At 31.6% G+C, this 18947-nt stretch overlaps 2 protein-coding genes across 2 annotated transcripts; both read right to left on the reverse strand.

Moving 5' to 3' along the window:
• Positions 1 to 725: 725 nt before the first annotated feature.
• Positions 726 to 4859, reverse strand: LOC144834795 (uncharacterized). Its single transcript, XM_078689741.1, has 5 exons — positions 4437 to 4859; positions 3500 to 3538; positions 2852 to 3355; positions 2334 to 2384; positions 726 to 1437 (listed from the first exon to the last, which is right to left on the reverse strand). Exons 2-5 carry the CDS (start codon positions 3507 to 3509, stop codon positions 1118 to 1120), a joined length of 885 nt encoding a protein of 294 aa, XP_078545867.1. The 5' UTR covers positions 3510 to 3538; positions 4437 to 4859; the 3' UTR covers positions 726 to 1117.
• Positions 4860 to 7397: 2538 nt separating this feature from the next.
• Positions 7398 to 15278, reverse strand: LOC144834794 (NLR family CARD domain-containing protein 4-like). The gene is made up of 5 exons (XM_078689740.1): positions 15192 to 15278; positions 13585 to 13627; positions 12123 to 12650; positions 11813 to 11869; positions 7398 to 11018 (listed from the first exon to the last, which is right to left on the reverse strand). The coding sequence occupies exons 2-5, from the start codon at positions 13595 to 13597 to the stop codon at positions 8398 to 8400; spliced, it is 3219 nt and encodes a 1072-aa protein (XP_078545866.1). The 5' UTR covers positions 13598 to 13627; positions 15192 to 15278; the 3' UTR covers positions 7398 to 8397.
• Between the last annotated feature and the right edge of the window lie 3669 nt (positions 15279 to 18947).

Consider the following 18947-nt stretch of genomic DNA (forward strand, 5'->3'; position numbering starts at 1 on the left):
GTAGACATCACACAAAAGCTAAGAAAAGATAAACAACGTAACTAACATTATTACTTTTATTTGTCATCATCAAGTAAAAGTTAACGCAATATGAAATTTTCCATGCACAGTTTAGCACATTTATTACTTAGAGTCTAATTAATATTATTAACAATACTTACATTTAATTACATTATCAAAATATATAATTTTATTCATACATCGTACAAATTGCCCAAAATGAATTGTACAAACAAGAAATATACAAAATGTTCGTCTATTATCAGACATGAATTATACCAATTTGCCAATACCATATACCACCAGGGTTGTATTTTCCCCAAACATAAACAAATTTAAAATAGGTTATGAAATAAATCTACTACATAAAATATTAAACTAAGTAAAAATAATATCACTAAAACATATGAATGACTATGGCAGTGCAGTTATGCTGACTTTATACATTACACATTCACCACAAATCAAATATTATCTCAAAGATATCTGAAAAGAACTAGTCATTTGAGTTGTATTTGTTAAAAAAGATGCGTAGAAAATACAAAATAAAGAAAAACAAAGAAAAAACTTAATTATACCAATATAAACACACATAATTGTCAATTCCTACCATTTATAGTATCATGTTATAATTAAATAAAAATAATATCACTTAGTACGGAAGCCCGTTCGGGCCACAAGTTAAATATATTTTAAAAGCTGTTATCTGGTGGCCCGAACGGGCTTCCGTAATTTAGCAATAATTGTTGCTTAACTTATACTTGTACAGTATTTATACCTATAATATCCTGTAAACGCGTATGTAGCATGCAGATATGATATGCAGAGCTCTCTTGGCTGTACGCGCGCGTCTAGGAAGAAGATGATGAATATGGATGAAGTGCGCGTATTCGACGTGAGAGAGGAGAGGAACACACTTTTGAGAAAATAAAATGTTGCCTTGAATTTATTCCTTAAAAAGACAAAATTATAAATTTGGAAATAATCTATTCCGGATTTGTTTGAAGATCTATTATAGATTGCATGACATTTTTAGATTACAGATGCAATTCTAACGGGAATTTCCAAAATGACACTTACGTTCTGCGAGTTTTATAAAGGTGATGTTTATATATAATTATATATAAATTGATACAGTATAATAGGATTGATTAGACCAGTTGTACGATAAATGCCTTAATATGGTAGTTTTTCCAATACCTCCCTCCCCTTCTATGAGGGCTTTACATCCAGGTGTGGATTGTATAACATCTACCACTTCTTCCAATGTTGTTGGTTTGCTTCCTTTATTGTTTTCACGTTCTTTCAGTAGTTCCATATCGGTAAACATCTGTGAAATGTCAACTGTGTATCTACCACGCATTGTTTCTGGTGTAAATATCCTGGCCTGCCTGCAGTTTTCCTTTTGTGTTAGCAGCAGATATTCTTCAATTTTTTCTAAATGTAAAAAAATATGTTCAGAAATTTATACATAATAATATTTTATAATACTGTTTTTTTAAATTATTATACTGTTGATCTTAATTTATCTTTTATATAATATAACAAGCAGTTTTAATAACATTTAAAAATGTTATTAATTAGTTGTTTGTTCTTTTTGCAGGCCTAGATAATTGTATGGGAATTCTAATGTAATAATAATTTGCTATTACTGTAATCAAGTAATTATTATTAGTTGTACCAGACTATTTTCTGATATACGGAGGCTCACTCCTTATCTTGTACCGTAACGCATTTGTAAATTTAGGTTGATAGAGGGCGACAAACACAATTTTTGATCAATCAGAAGTGAAGCAAAATTTTAAAAAACATGATCAACAGAGGGCAGCAAACCGAAAAATAAATTTATCATAAATCCGAAATAGGATGAAATAAGGCCCAGTGGCCGTATTCACCAATCACACTTAAGTGAGATACCTGTATTTCCCTACGGGTATGCATATTGTTTTAACTTAAAGAATGCTGATGATAAAACATGAATATAACATAAAGAATGAGAGGAAGGGTTATTGTATGCGTACTCTGGCCTTCTTAACATTTAATTTACTTGTTGCCTAGGTCTCCGGACTGATGTTAAAAGTTAATTTTTTTTTGTGACGAATAGTTTTATTTTTTTAAATTTTATTTTATTGATTATGGGTTGAGTTTAAAGAATGAATTGGTGGATTTAATTATTTTGGGTTTATTTGGCTTTCCATAATTACATTTCAAATCACTAATAATTGCATTGCCAATTTCATTTCATTTATCAATCTATTACTAATTTCTCTAGTTTGATTTCACCAATTAAATCATTTTGACTCTAATGTCCTACATAACAGAACTATAGTAACCTTCCTCTGTTTGCATTCTTGTGTCACCACTACTACTTCTCGAAACTTCCTCTGTTAAATAACAAACAAGAAAAAATATAAATATACAATAATTGTTACGTAGTGAAAACATTGAATTTAATATCGATATTTAATCTAATAATAATATGCCTACACAATCAGCATTCAAAGGCACTGAATATTTGTGTTTGTAGTGATTGTGAATACCAAAAGGGTTACAAATAAGGAGGATACTACAACTATTTGTAACCGGTAATTTGTATTTCAAGTAAAAGAAAATGAAATACGTAGGCCTACCTAGTCTATCCTGTGCAGATTTTCCGAGACAATCTGTAAACCTAGTAAGTTTTGAAGTTGTACCTGTCTGTACGTTATATTGTTCCAATCCAATTCACAGTTACGCTTGGGGACGATACTAACTAGGTCTACTCCCTTTATTGTGAATGTTTTACACAAAGGCTATTTTTATAGTCTTCTCCAATTAATTATTTGTTTGCTAACACGCTCCTGTTACATACCTTGTGTCAGGCATTTCATCGTTGATGCCAGTCCAATTCTGTTAAGAATGTTAATAAACTCTTCTTTTCTTTCTTCACAAAGTATTTGTCTTTGTTCCAAGTCTATAATCATACTCCAAGAGTCTTCATAATTCTTTAAAGGATTGTTGAAGATTGCATCAATTTTCTTAACAGCAGCCTTTCGTAGTTCGTTTCCAAAATCTGCAATCCAGTGTCGATATGGGGTGAAATTAATAATTTGTATTTCTTGAACTTCGAAGATAGATTGTTGGAAAACTTGGATAGCTCCAAACGTTTGGGTTACTTTTATCGTTTCATAAAGTAACTCCAGATTGCCTGGGCTTAAACGTCCTGTTTTCCTCAATGCATCCAGTAGATCTATCGTTGTGTTGGCTTTGTCTATGTCTGCTACTGAAATTAAATCGTGGTATAAAACCTTCAGCTGTCTGACGAGGTTGTTTTTATCATACCATTCTGAAAAGTTCACTAAGTCCACATTAAAATCTATACATAATATAAAAATGAGAAAATAATTTTAAAATCTTGATGATGATTGTCAATAAGACCATATAGTATTTATTTTTACATTAAATGTAGTTTGTGACCTTGAATTAGATCTAAAAATGGGACATTAACCTATAACGTTACCTGTTGCCATGTTGTCAAATCAATTTTCTGTCTTCATTTCTGAAAAATGTAATTGTTGCTGAAGGATCAATTCACATTGTTTTGCAACGTAACATTATCGGAAAGTTTATCAAATAAAATAAAATATTAATTAATAGACACTTACTATATAACTTTACATTAAAATTTAATTTTTGTCATTAAATTTTATTATAAAAATAAAATATATAAACTTTATCTTTGCCTGTTTATGCCAAAATTACCTTATACAAGTCTAACTTTAAGAGGCCTAGCATTGAGGAACAATTCAATTTGCATAATACAGGACAAAATATTATCATTATAGGCCTATAGTATGAGAATTCTTCATTATCAATATGTTTTCAATTACTTTTTCATTTTCTTTCATTGATTAAGACATCTGAATTTTTTTTTAAATGATTGCTAATCTTCATTGAACAATATTATATTTACTTTACAGAGAAAAGAAAACTGAGCTGAGCAAACAAAATTGAATTGAATGCTAGCTAAGTTAAAACATGAAATGTAGGCTACTGTTACTAGAACTGCCATTTAAGTATGCAATCATGACGGAAACCGCAATTAATGGGAACAAGCCATTTTCAACCCCACTCTCTTCCTGTCTTTCATCTAGCGTATCAATTATACAATGCAGTGGAGCTGTAGCTTGGTGGTTAATGTGCTTGCCTTAAAATGCAAAGGTCCATGGTTCAATCCTGACCTAGTGCCAGGGTTGTAACTCATGACTCTTTCAACTCCACATTGTAAGCCTCAAATGAGACTTTTAAGCACGATCAATGATTATAATAGTTTATCTATCCTGTGATTTTGGCGAGTTTGTGCTCGAAATTGGATGCGTAATAAATGAAAAAAAAATAAAAATACTGAACAAAGTAGGCCGAATGTTAATATAAATGACATAAGTTGCACAACTTACATATGATATTGAACTTAAAACTGAACTGTACTGAATGTCTGACTTTCCAAATTGTACCGTACAGAGCCAATCTATGACGATTTTCTATCAGAAACTGCACCACTCCCTTTCACTATAGTTGAAGTACTCATCACAAGTTTATGCTTAATGACGGCACAAAAGCTTTCCACGGTCTATGCAATTTCTTTCTACAAATGCACAATACATGTTTATATATATTCCATTTAAAATTCCACAGAAAGTATTTTTAGAAAAATACACAGAATCCTTAGTAATTTAATTTCTATCGAAAAACCTGCAGACGTGTTGTATATAATATGGACTTTAATTTAATAGAAATGACAAGATTTAAACAGATAATAATATTGAACCTTTTATTGATGTCTCTCATCATTCACTCACTCGGGTTGCAGGTAATGTTAATTTTCTGATAACATCTAGTTGGTCACCCAGTACCATTTTTATCATTCAGGATAAAAGCTAACGTACGAGGGCTATAATTCAGTTCAATGAAAACAATAACACAATACAATACAAAAAAACCCAATAATTATAGGCCTATGTGATCCTAAAACATTTAATAAACAGCAACAACATACAACAGCGGTAAGTATAAGGAATAATATTATACTGAGCCATGGTATCTGTTTGGCACGAGTTCAATGTACAGTAGGCCTATTCATTTTGAATCTATTGACACGGTATTTTGTTTGAATTTTACTGACGCGTTATTTAGAATTTACCTTTATATAAAGATTACCTTATTTGGCCTTTCAATCTAACTAATCTTCATTGATGCGTGGAAACAAATCTAGGATGATAATAATATGTCAGATATGATGTCAGATTTGTTTAATTTGTTGAAATATATTATTATTATTCTCTTTTGTCATTGTTTGGTCCCGTGGCCATATTCCATCATAGAAAATACGTGATGTAATGTGTGTTTTTCTGGTTCAGAAGTTCAGGACAAATATTTAAATTTTTTATGTCGACGCATTTAAAAATGCAATTTATTTGTTGAGGCCTTTAACATAGCAACTGGAGATTCGAACCTAAATGTTGAGGAAGCACCGTTACGCTTCCCTATTCACATTGCTTTAGTTCGACGGTGTATAATCTAAACAGCTTCTTCAACACTATCGCCCCTAATCCTGTATTCATTATTTATATAATTTTATTCTTGTAATATTCAAATTAGATGAAGGTAGCTAGCTTTAATAATTATGTGTTTTGCGGATTTTTTACGGTATTCTAAAGTACCAGTACAATCATGTTATTGTTTTGAAATATTTATTTGACAGCGACATTTTTGCAGCATTTCTGTTGTCGATATCAATGAGAGGCACAACAAAACGACACAGTTGTTTAAAAGCACACACAACAGTATTAAATACTGTGGTGCGTGATTTTAAACAACTTTATGTGTACTCGATTCAAACTATGCCGCTGTCTTTAAAAAAACGACGCATTCTGAATGTTGTTGTTCTCTATTTGCTCTGAATATATGAAATATAGGTATCATGCTCATGAATTTGGCGCACCATACATAAGCCTTTGTGTAATGATAAAACGTCAATAAAATGTTTTCTTGGCCGGGTAAGAATTGTGTACCCACTGTATTTGATTTGTAATAGAGCAATTTTAAAACGACAGATCTCTCAACTTGGAAAAATGAAATATCAGGAAAATTGTTGAAAGCATGTCTAAACTATAGAGGGCACTATAATATTTTTGAAAATTACCTCAAACTTAATTCGAAAGAAAACCGAAAGATATTGGCATCTATAATAAAACTTGGGTATTTCATGGCGTCGTACAAAATGCGGAAAATGTCAAGAATAATATTTTCGTGTTGGAATTGAAACAGACACGAAATATATTGGAAGGCTATTGCTATATCGAAATATTTTTATGTTTATCCAAAAGATCGTGAGAAATTATAATTTAGCGTTAGAGAGACACAAAATATCGGGAGCTGCCTCCCACCATTATCAGGAGAGTTGGGAGGTCCGAAACGATTTTTGATGATTTGTTTAATTAAAAACCCATGTAAATAATTGATTGACTTAATTCATTGTTTGTATTTGTGATAAATGTAGGCTTTTACACTCAATTTATGTTGAACAATTGCGCTAATAATAAATTTGTGTAGAGATTATAGTCCTTGATGGTTTAAGAGCATGGCTCTATTGCATGGGCGATTCGACTATTTTAAAGTGTGTTTAGAAGGTGAAATAAAAGGTGTCCTAGATGTGCGCCTGGTCACATGATTTATTTTTGGTCGTGTAGACATCGAACAGAGGCTAGAAATGATAATACAGTAAAGTTAATTGTATTTGTCACACGTAAAAGTTAATCGATTTTCTCTCAATATTAAACTTAGTTTAATATTGCCCCGTCATCAAATTGCCGCATCGTGATATGACGTCAATAAAAATAATGTTCTGTGAAAATATGTACTGACTGTATTTGATTTGTGATAGAGTAATGTGATGATAAAGCGACAACGATTGATCCATTGAAATCAGGGAGGGGTGAACAGACCCACCCCCCCCCCCCTTCCTCCCTTAAGTTTGAAATGCAAAAGATAGGACATCATATTATTAAGCTCGGGACTTCATTTTTAGGCCCTGTGCCCCCTATTTCAAAATCCTGGATCCGTCACTGTAAATGATTGACTCAGATTTATTTGTATTTGTGATAAATACTGTATGCCTACATAGCGCAGATCCAGAATTTATGAACAATTCCGCTAATGATAGATTTGATATGAGAGAATATCCCTTGGTGGTCCATATTAAGGCGTGGTTAGACAGTGAAAATGAAGGACGTCGAGGGTAGATCATGTGATCCTGGATCTGCCTCTAATCACATGAATTATTTTCAATACGGTAGACATCACACAAAAGCTAAGAAAAGATAAACAACGTAACTAACAATAACATTATTACTTTTATTTGTCATCATCAAGTAAAAGTTAACGCAATATGAAATTTGCCATGCACAGTTTGGCACCTATTACTTAGAGTCTAATTAATAATTATTATCAACATACTTACATTAATTAATTACATTATCAAAACATATAATGTTATTCATACATCGTAGAAATTGCCCAAATTTAAATGAATTGTACAAACAAGAAATATAAACAATATGATGTTCGTCTATTAATCAGACATGAATTATACCAAATTGCCAATACAATATACCACCAGGGTTATTAAACATGTATTTTCCCAAAACATGAAAACATTTAAAATAGATTATGAAATAAATCTACTACATAAAATGTTAAACTAAGTAAAAACAATATCACTAAAACATGAATGACTATGGCAGTGCAGTTATGCTGACTTTATACATTGCACATTCACCACAAATCAATATTATCTCAAAGACATCTGAAAAGAACTGGTATTTGAGCTGTATTTGTGAAGAAAATACAAAATAAACAAAAACAAAGAAAAACTGAATTATACCAATATTAACACACAGAATATATAGTATCATGTTATATATAACTAAATACAAATAATATGACTTAGTTGCTTAACTTATATCGTATTTATACTTATAATATCCTGTAAACGCGTATGGAGCATGCAGATACTATGCAGGGCTCTCTTGAGTGGACGCGCGCGTCTAGGAAGAAGATGATGAATATGGATGAAGTACGCGTATTCTATGCAAGGACGTGACCGGATAGAGGAACAAACTTTTGAAAAAATAACATTTTGCTTTGAGATTATTCCTTAAAAAGACAAAATTATAAATTTGGAAGTAATCTATTCCGGATTTGTTTGAAGATTTAGTATAGATTGCATGACATTTTTAGATTACAGATGCAATTCTAACGGGAATTTCCAAATTGACACTTACGTTCTGCGAGTTTTATAAAGGTGATGTTTATATATAATTATATATAAATTGTACACAGTATAATAGGATTGTAAAATTATTTATAAAACGTGATGCTTCTGTTTGAACACTCTTCAGTCAAGTAATTGATTACTTCACCTGATAGATTGCAATCCCTCATGTGAAGGTACCTCAGCTTAGGACACATAATGAGTAATAAAGATATTGAATTAACATCAAGGTTGTGAAAGTTATTAACAGAGATATAGAGCCTTTCTAATGGTAATTGAACTTGTTTGAGAGAACATTCTGTACCCAAGTGATTGATGACGTCAGCTGATAGATTGCAACCTATCATGCCAAGGTATTCCAGCTTAGGACACATAATGAGAAATGAAGACATTGAATTAACATCAAGGTTGTGAAAGTTATTACCAGAGATATCGAGCCTTTCTAATGCTAATTGAACTTGTTTGAGAGAACATTCTGTACCCAAGTGATTGATGACGTCAGCTGATAGATTGCAACCTATCATGCCAAGGTATTCCAGCTTAGGACACATAATGAGAAATGAAGACATTGAATTAACATCAAGGTTGTGAAAGTTATTACCAGAGATATCGAGCCTTTCTAATGCTAATTGAACTTGTTTGAGAGAACATTCTGTACCCAAGTGATTGATGACGTCACCTGATAGATTGCAATCCCTCATGTTAAGCCTCCTCAGCTTAGGACACATAATGAGAAATGAACGAAATGAAGTAACATCAATGTTGTGAAAGTTATTACGAGAGATATCGAGATAAAATAATGCTAATTGAACTTGTTTGAGAGAACATTCTGTACCCAAGTGATTGATGACGTCACCTGATAGATTGCAATCCCTCATGTAAAGCTTCCTCAGCTCAGGACACATAATGAGTAATAAAGATATTGAATTAACATCAATGTTGTGAAAGTTATTACCAGAGATATTGAGAGTATCTAATGCTAATTGAACTTGTTTGAGAGAACATTCTGTACCCAAGTGATTGATGACGTCAGCTGATAGATTGCAACCTATCATGCCAAGGTATTCCAGCTTAGGACACATAATGAGAAATGAAGACATTGAATTAACATCAAGGTTGTGAAAGTTATTACCAGAGATATCGAGAACACCTAATGCTAATTGAACTTGTTTGAGAGAACATTCTGTAAGAAAGTTATTAAATACATCACTTGATAGATTGTGAATCCTAACATCAACATGTCCATAAAATTTAATGTCTAAAATGTTCGCAATAAATCTTTCCCTGTATGTAAGCTTAATGCCAAAAAAAAACTTCCGAATTCTACTTCTCATTCTTAATGGGAAATGTTTTGTGAGCCATTGCTTTAAATATTTACCAACAGTTGCAGCATCAAGAAAACCAAGTGCAAACTGTCTCGCAACAGTGAAATACTTGCTACTTATTTCATCCAATTCATCATAACCCAATGGTATTAGTAATTGGCTCACGTCTGAGTCATCCTTTATATTTTCACTTTCAAATAATTTAGACATGTAAAATCCCACCAATGATTCTACAATCAATTTGTGAGGAGGCATAAATATTGTTTCACAATTAGATTTTGAAAGTGGTGCTTCTTCGTAAACAAATCCAAGTTTTAGGGCTAGGTCAACTATATTTGTGTTCGAATGTTTATCAGTCAAATCTTGTTTAGTCATTGAAAGTTTATTTACTTTCAAGTTATCAAACATACATTTTCCTAACAAAATCATAGAATTTACATATTCCGCTGGAATGTCTTCAAATTTAGTAATCTTTTGACCATCTATTTTGTTAAACTGATTTAAAATACTAAGAAACAGTTGTTTGAAAAGATCAGTATTAATACTAGGAAGACATTGACTATCCTCCCATAGTATACAGATCGAAAGAAGTAGCATTGGGTTTTTGCACATTGAATATGCTTCTGGATGTTTTTCCCCAGGCAAAAGAGTGTCAATACCCAACTCTTCTTTAAGGGATTCTCCCAATTGGTGCTTTTCAAAGTGCTCAAAGTATTTTTCAATATACTTTCCAATGCTCTCTTTGTTGAATCCACTAACTCTTATGTGTACGTTACACTCTTTTATAAATTCATCTATGTTTTCCGGTCTTGAAGTAAGTATTACAGTACTTTGTTTAAACCTTTTTTTTCTGAAAATACTAATTACGCTTTGATTATCAAATCTTAATTCATCTAATCCGTCTAGTAGCAACACAACGTTGTTGTCATGTTTATTTATAAATTTCTTAATTAACCGTGGATCTTCTGGGAGATCTGTGTCTAAATTGAAATCTGTCAGTTGCTGTACAATCAGATCAGATATGTCGTCATCTTTTTTCAAATCTCTTAAACTTAAAAGAAACACAATTTTACCTTCAAATAATTTAATTGATTGATCAGACCAGTTGTACGATAAATGCCTTAATATTGTAGTTTTTCCAATACCTCCCTCCCCTTCTATGAGGGCTTTACATCCAGGTGTGGATTGTATAACACCTACCACTTCTTCCAATGTTGTTGGTTTGCTTCCTTTATTGTTTTTACGTTCTTTAAGCAGTTCCATATCGGTAAACATCTGTGAAATGTCAACTGTGTATCTACCACGCATTGTTTCTGGTGTAAATATCCTGGCCTGCCTGCAGTTTTCCTTTTGTGTTAGCAGCAGATATTCTTCAATCTTTTCTAAATGTAAAAACAAAAGTTCAGAAATTTATACATAATAATAATAATATTTTATAATACATGTTTTTTAAAATATTTATACTGTTGATCTTAATTTATCTTTTATATAATATAACAAGCAGTAATAACATTTAAAAAATGTTATTAATTAGTTGTTTGTTCTTTTTGCAGGCCTGGATAATTGTATGGGAATTATAATGTAATAATAATTTGCTATTACTGTACTCAGTTAAAGTAAGTCAAGTAATTATTATTAGTTATACCAGACTATTTTTCTGATATACGGAGGCTCACTTCTTATCTTGTACCGACCGTAACGTATTTGTAAATTTAGGTTGATAGAGGGCGACAAACACAATTTTTGATAAATCAGAAGGGAAGCAAAATGTTAAAAAACATGATCAACAGAGGGCAGCAAACCAAAAAAAAAATTATCAAAAATCCAAAATAGAATGAAATAAGGCCCAGTGGCCGTATTCACCAATCACACTTAAGTGAGATACCTGTATTTCCCTACAGTGTAGTATATTGTATTAACTTTAAAGAATGCTGACGATAAAACATTATTATAACATAAGGAATGGAAGAAAGGTTATTGTATGAGTAACCTCCTTAACATTTAATTTACTTGTTGTTTCCTATAGGTGACCGGGTGGTTTGTGTTTCAAAGTGCATTGATGAATTGAGATTTTTTGACGAATAATTTTTTTTTTTTTTTTTGGTTTATTTGTCTTTCCATAATTACATTTTAAATGCATTGCCAAATAATCGATTACTAAAACAGTATAACTAACCGTCCTCCGTTTGCATTCTTGTGTCACTACTACTAGTACTACTACTCGGCACTGCCGCTGTAAAAAAAAACACGACAAAATATAAATATATAATATTGTTTACGTAGTGAGAAAACATTGAATTATCTTATTCAATCCAATAATAAGCCTACACAAAGGCACTGAATATTTGTGTTTTTAATGGCTCAACTATGAGGATAATACTATACTAATATTGGTTAATACTAACTATGGAACAACTATAATACTGCCTAAGGACATACTTTTTTCCGTTAATTTTTATTTGAAGGAAAGAAAATGAAATATATACCTAGATCCTGTGCAGATTTTCCAAGACAATATGTAAACCTGGTAATTAGTGAAGGTGTGCCTAGAAGGTTTTCTGTATCTAATACAAATACGGCATCCCATATATTTGTGAATTCAAATTTATTCAGTTCATCATAATTATGAATAACATTCTTCAACTCATCTTGTCCAGTTTCTCTCAAGGTCTGGAACAGTTGTTTACGAAATGCTGACAGCGTCTCCTCATCAACAAGTTGAACATTGTTATCTTCCATATACAGGGTTATCTGACCTACTGCTTCTTTGAAACCTGTCAGACTAGCTATATCCAGCAAAAGCCTGATTTTATGCGGTGTAATTTTACCGGTTCGCTGAAGTTCATTAAATAAACTCATTGCTGTAACATCATCACGATCAAGGTCTCCTAATGGTATGTATCCATGCAGGCAGAATCTCAACCACTTAAAGTAGCGACCCACAAAGTGTTTGCTTAGTTGAGATTTTAAAAGCCGAAACTTGTCTTCAAGGTCTTCACCACTTTCAGTTTTGTCTGGCAAAAAAATGAGGTCAGCACAAAAATATATCAATATTACCTTAGAAAATCATAATATTACATTAATTAAAAACTGTATAGCAAATGATATATTCACAAAAAAACGTAACTCGTCTGAAAATGTTCTTTTGTTCTACATGAAACAAATACAGTAACTGGCAGGATCAGGAGCCCTACATTATATTGGTTGGTGAATGTAGAAATATTTTTTAAAAAACTCAAAAAAAGCTAACCCAATATAAATAAGCCTACTTCCACCTCAGCCCGACCATGGTTGTTGAGATGAGAATACTTTTAGGAATACAATCATCTATGGCAAAATGGCACTCTCAGAACAATTACTCTAAAATCACGGGTTTGGCCTTACTGTTCTTTATAACTTCAAATAAATCGCTGGTTATTTTTTCCCAGAAATAAACAGAAATGAACACTCTGTAAGGAGGAAGAAATAACCAGGAGAGACCCGGTATCTCGATTATCAACATTTTGAAAGAAAGAAGGATTTTAAAACGGTCAAACGGTCAATGTGAACAATAGATTTCGGTAAAGCGGTAAATGCGTATTTGTTTCGGATATAATGTGGATGTTTTTACGATATTTATATAGTTTTCTTCCAATTAATTATTGTTTTGCAAATTTTCATCCAACATACATTTAGTAATCGGGCATTTCATCTTGGATTCCATTTCCAATTTGTTCACACTGTTAATTAATTAATTTTCTTTACAAAGTAGTTAGCATTGTTCCAAATCTATATAATCATACTCCAAGGATCTTTATAATTCGTTAATGGATTATTGAAGAGTGCATCAATTTTGTCAATAACGGCTTTTTTCTTAGAAATTTATAATTTAAATTTACATAAAATGTATTAATATTAGATCAGTTAAAAACTGTTATCAAACGAAAAAGACCATTTATTTTGTGTTACCTGATGTTGCCATGGTTTTCAGTTCAGTTTTCTTTCTTCATTTCTGAAATGGAATTGTTTTATTAAGATAAATGCTGTCAATTTGAATATGGATTTATCCGTTTTGCAAATCAAGACCACTTTATTAAAATTAAACATCTATAATAATGTATATTGCTGATCGTCTTCTAGTTAATCATTCAAACCTAAAAGATGATGACAGAGGAGAAGGCATTCTTATCACGTGGCTCGATGTTGGAATCGTAAAAGGACAGTTTATCTCAATTCTGATGAAAATATCATATTAAAAAATATATTGATCGGGACATATCATTCATTCATTCATATCATTTCAATCATTTTATTTGCATAAACCATGCATCTTGTTATTTTTTTTTTCTACACAAATAATTACTTTTAATTTTACAGTAAGCTCTTCTTAATAAAAATTTGTTCTTTGTTACTATAGTAGACGACACTTTCTCTGTTTTATAATTAAAATAATAAGAAAAATAATTTTTAAAAAATTATTCGGATTAATAAAAAAAAACATTAGAATTGTATTTCTATAGAAGAAATGGATAATTATTCTGAATTTATGATTCCAATCATAGATTTTTCCTGAGGTCAAATATTTTCGATCGTTATTATTAAACAGTAGATGTGCCGACTACTAGTAACGAAGAACAATTAGGAAACGCGAAAAAGTCTAAATCGATTTAAAATTAGTTATAGAATGTACCCTATAATTATTATTTTTTTCACTAAGAGGTGTTTTTTATGCAGTCGAATCTGTATAGGTGTAGTCAGATATGAACAATTTCACAACAAGATGCCTGGAATTATAATGACACTTACATACTTTTTTGGGACTCGAGTTGGTTTGAATTTCATCTGATGATCGCGGGTACGGGTCTATTCAGAGTTGTCGTGATAAATTTATTTTTCAGTTTGCTGCCCTCTGTTGAGCATATTTCCAAAAAAAGTTTTCTTTTTCTGATAGAAAACAACTGTGTTGGTCACCCTTTATAACGCTAATCGATTTAAAATACTGTACATTGTATTTAGGTTAAATTCCTCTTAAATTGGCCTATATTTATTCAAACTTACCTACAATCATTATATACAATTTTAACCTATGACCTAATGCATTATCTATGCTATATAACCAAAACAATACCTGATCCATGCTAACCACGTATACTCTTCTCCTTAGCCTGCATTTTTACAACTACCTCGAATCCTACCCTACCTCTTGATGATCATAAACATGTAAAAAAAATGTTTTGACGATTTTTACTGGGCGATCATCAAGATATTTTATTAACCGTACGACCGTGATTAAGGTCCAAATTGACCATTTGTACAGAACAGAACTACCTCTGCATAATGCATCAGGTGCACATGGTTCTGTTTTGTTATAGACAAGAAACGTCTGACTGTTTGCATTAGTTATGATAGTATTTTAGAACGTTTAATTATTAACAAGAGCAGCCCATTTTTTAACTAATCTCTCCCTTCCTGTCATCGTAAACAGAGGTAAAATATATCTGGTTTTTAAGCCTATCAATACTTGTTTTCAAAAATACTTGTGCTCCCAAAATCAGATATAAACATTGCAAACTTACATAATAGTGGCTTGAAACTGGACTATTGGATCTTGTAAGTTGTATAACTGACTTTGTCGAAACCTCTTAGTTCTTTGACGATTTCGTAGCCCAACTGCAGCACTCCCTTTGCGTCACATACCTTTCATAATAGAGTTTTTATTATTATAAAAGTATGCTTATTGACTTTGGTCTTGACGTCATAAAAGCTTTCCACGCTCTATGCACTCTCTTTCTATAAAATGTACAACTTAATGATGGTGTTAATCTATAGATATTCAACCTAAAATTCAACAGCAGTTATTTTTAGAAAAATACACAGAAATAAATTTCCATCCAACATTTTGAACAAATTGTGTATACCGATTTAGAAATCGGTCATATAAAATATTACATTTGACAATGTAAGGGTGATAGCGTTTATATCTAGCATCATCACTGCATTATTTAACTGTTTTGGTACTCGCTCGACACCCATTGATGTTCTAGTGAATTCCAATTAATTGCACATGGAGGATGTTATACTGTAAACTCACATTAGTTCTTCTTGATATCACTGTATTCATCGTTTATACATGTCACAGCCTTGTTTATTGTTATATAAATTAGGTCATGTAGTAAAATAAATGATGGTCTAAAATAATTCTACATTATTTTACTGTAATTGTTAGCATCCTTGTACCTGTACAGTAATGCTGTTTAAGTATTGTTTTGAAACATTTATTTCATTAGGTGTATATACCGACTTATACGATGTTAAAAATACTAGATTTCAACATAAAAATGTCATTGAACCTTTGATCTCTTGTTTACTTTTGGCAACAAGTGCAATTTCTGATTACGGGTATAAATACCAAACACCATATTGTTCATAAACAGCAACACAATTAACTTAACGATAAGTATTAGTAAAGTTGTTACATACCGAACTTGGTATTCTACTTGGCACGAATTCAATTTTGACTCTATTGACTATTGTTGTTAGTGACTTACCTTTATGTGAAGATGACCTTATTTGGTCTTTCAATCCAACTAAATTCATTGATGCGAGGAAAATAAGAGTTTCTATTATGATAATAATCCAACGACAATAATACAGGTTGACGCGCATTTAAACATACAATTTAATTGTTTAGGAATCAAAACATCAACTGGAGATTCGAACCTAAACGTTCAGGAAGCACCGTTCACTATTCACTATATTATTTAAATATCTATGTAGATTGTAATATGAAATATGTATTGTTCTTATTATTTAACACACAAGATCTGCACTTAGACAATATTTGTAAAGAGTGTACTAAATGTTGTTGTTGTTGTTTGGTTTCAGCAAGTAAAATCGTATATAGCCTAATAAACATGTAACTTGCCCAATTTGCAGCATTTCTGTCGATATCAGTATGAGAGGCACAACAAAAAGACACAATTGTTGTTTAAAATCACGCACAACAGTATTAAATACTGTTGTGCGTGATTTTAACTTTTCTGTGATTGGAGAGTTTGTGCTCGCTGTTGGATGTGTATGAAATAAAAAAAATAAATACTCAGATTTGTTTTATTATTTATTTATCAATGAATGTTTTGAAAAAAAGTAGGCCTACTGTTACATAAATTAAAACTGAACTGTACTGGATGTCTGACTTTCTAAATTGTACCGTACAGAGCCAATCTATGACGATTTTCTAGCAGAACTGCACCACTCCTTTCACTATAGTTGAAGTATTCATCACAAGTTTATCCTTATTGACGTCATAAAAGCTTTTCACGGTCTATGCAAACTTTCTATAAATGCACAATACATGTTTACGGAAGTCTATATATTTTCCATTTAAAATTCTACAGAAGTTATTTTTAGAAAAATACACAGAATCCTTAGTAATTTAATTTCTATCAAAAAACCTGCAGAAGTGTTGTATATGGACTTTAATGTAATATAAATGATAGGTTTTAAACAGATAATAATATTGAACCTTTTATTAATGTCTCTCATCATTCACTCACTCGGGTTGCAGGTAATGTTAATTTTCTGATAACATCTAGTTGGTCACCCAGTACCATTTTGATTTTACGATCATTCAGGATAAAAGCTAACGTACGAGGGCTATAATTCAGTCCAATGAAAACAATAACACAATACAATACAAAAAAACCCAATAATTATAGGCCTATGTGATCCTAAAACATTTAATAAACAGCAACAACATACAACAGCGGTAAGTATAAGGAATAATATTATACTGAGCCATGGTATCTGTTTGGCACGAGTTCAATGTACAGTAGGCCTATTCATTTTGAATCTATTGACACTGTATTGTGTTTGAATTTTGCTGACGCGTTATTTAGAATTTACCTTTATATAGGGATTACCATATTTGGCCTTTCAATCTAACTAATCTTCATTGATGCGTGGAAACAAATCTAGGATGATAATAATATGTCAGATATGATGTCAGATTTGTTTAATTTGTTGAAATATATTATTATTATTCTCTTTTGTCATTGTTTGGTCCCGTGGCCATATTCCATCATAGAAAATACGTGTTAATGTGTGTTTTTCTGGTTCAGAAGTTCAGGACAAATATTTTAATTTTTTATGTCGACGCATTTAAAAATGCAATTTATTTGTTGAGGCCTTTAACATAGCAACTGGAGATTCGAACCTAAATGTTGAGGAAGCACCGTTACGCTTATTCACTATATTCACATTGGCCTTAGTTCGACAGTGTATAATCTAAACAGCTTCTTCAACACTCACCCCTAATCCTGTATTCATTATTTATATCATTTTATTCTTGTAATATTCAAATTAGATGAAGGTAGCTAGCTTTAATACTTATGTGTTTTGCGGATTTTTTACGGTATTCTAAAGTACCAGTACAATCATGTTATTGTTTTGAAATATTTATTTGACAGCGACATTTTTGCAGCATTTCTGTTGTCGATATCAATGAGAGGCACAACAAAACGACACAGTTGTTTAAAAGCACGCACAACAGTATTAAATACTGTTGTGCGTGATTTTAAACAACTTTTTGTGTACTCAAACCATGGAGCTATAAAACTAATTTTATAGCTCCATGCTCAAACTATGCCGTTGTTTTTACAACACGACGCATTTCTGAATGCTTCTCGATGCTCATCAATTTGGCGCACTATACATAAGCCTTTGTAAAATGATAAAACGTCAATAAAATGTTTTCTTGGCCGGGTAAGAATTGTGTACCCACCGTATTTGGATTTGTAATAGAGTAATTTTAAAACGACAGATCTCTCAACAAAGAATGAAATAGGAAAATTGTTGAAAGCGTGTCTAAACTATAGAGGGCACTATAATATTTTTGAAAATTACCTCAAACTTAATTAGAAAGAAAACCGAAAGATATTGGCATCTATAATAGTAAACTTGGGTATTTCATGGCGTCGTACCAAATGCGGAAAATGTCAAGAATAATATTTTCGTGTTGGAATTGAAACAGACACGAAATATATTGGAAGGCTATTGCTATATCGAAATATTTTTATGTTTATCCAAAAGATCGTGAGAAATTATAATTTAGCGTTAGAGAGACACAAAATATCGGGAGCTGCCTCCCACCATTATCGGGAGAGTTGGGAGGTCCGAAACGATTTTTGATGATTTGTTTAATTAAAAACCCATGTAAATAATTGATTGTCTTAATTCATTGTTTGTATTTGTGATAAATGTAGGCTTTTACACTCAATTTATGTTGAACAATTGCGCTAATAATAAATTTGTGTAGAGATTATAGTCCTTGA

Source organism: Antedon bifida, chromosome 2 (genome assembly GCF_963402885.1).
Source record: "Antedon bifida chromosome 2, ecAntBifi1.1, whole genome shotgun sequence".
Lineage (NCBI taxonomy): Eukaryota > Metazoa > Echinodermata > Crinoidea > Comatulida > Antedonidae > Antedon > Antedon bifida.

Coding starts and splice junctions, on each gene's coding strand:
- LOC144834795 (XM_078689741.1), bottom strand. Junction 2,385..2,851: donor GATGAAATGCCTGACACAAG/GTATGTAACAGG, acceptor GTTATTTAACAG/AGGAAGTTTCGAGAAGTAGT. Junction 1,438..2,333: donor AAGAATGCAAACAGAGGAAG/GTTACTATAGTT, acceptor TTTTACATTTAG/AAAAAATTGAAGAATATCTG.
- LOC144834794 (XM_078689740.1), bottom strand. Junction 11,870..12,122: donor AAAATCTGCACAGGATCTAG/GTATATATTTCA, acceptor TTTTTTTTACAG/CGGCAGTGCCGAGTAGTAGT. Junction 11,019..11,812: donor AAGAATGCAAACGGAGGACG/GTTAGTTATACT, acceptor TTTTACATTTAG/AAAAGATTGAAGAATATCTG.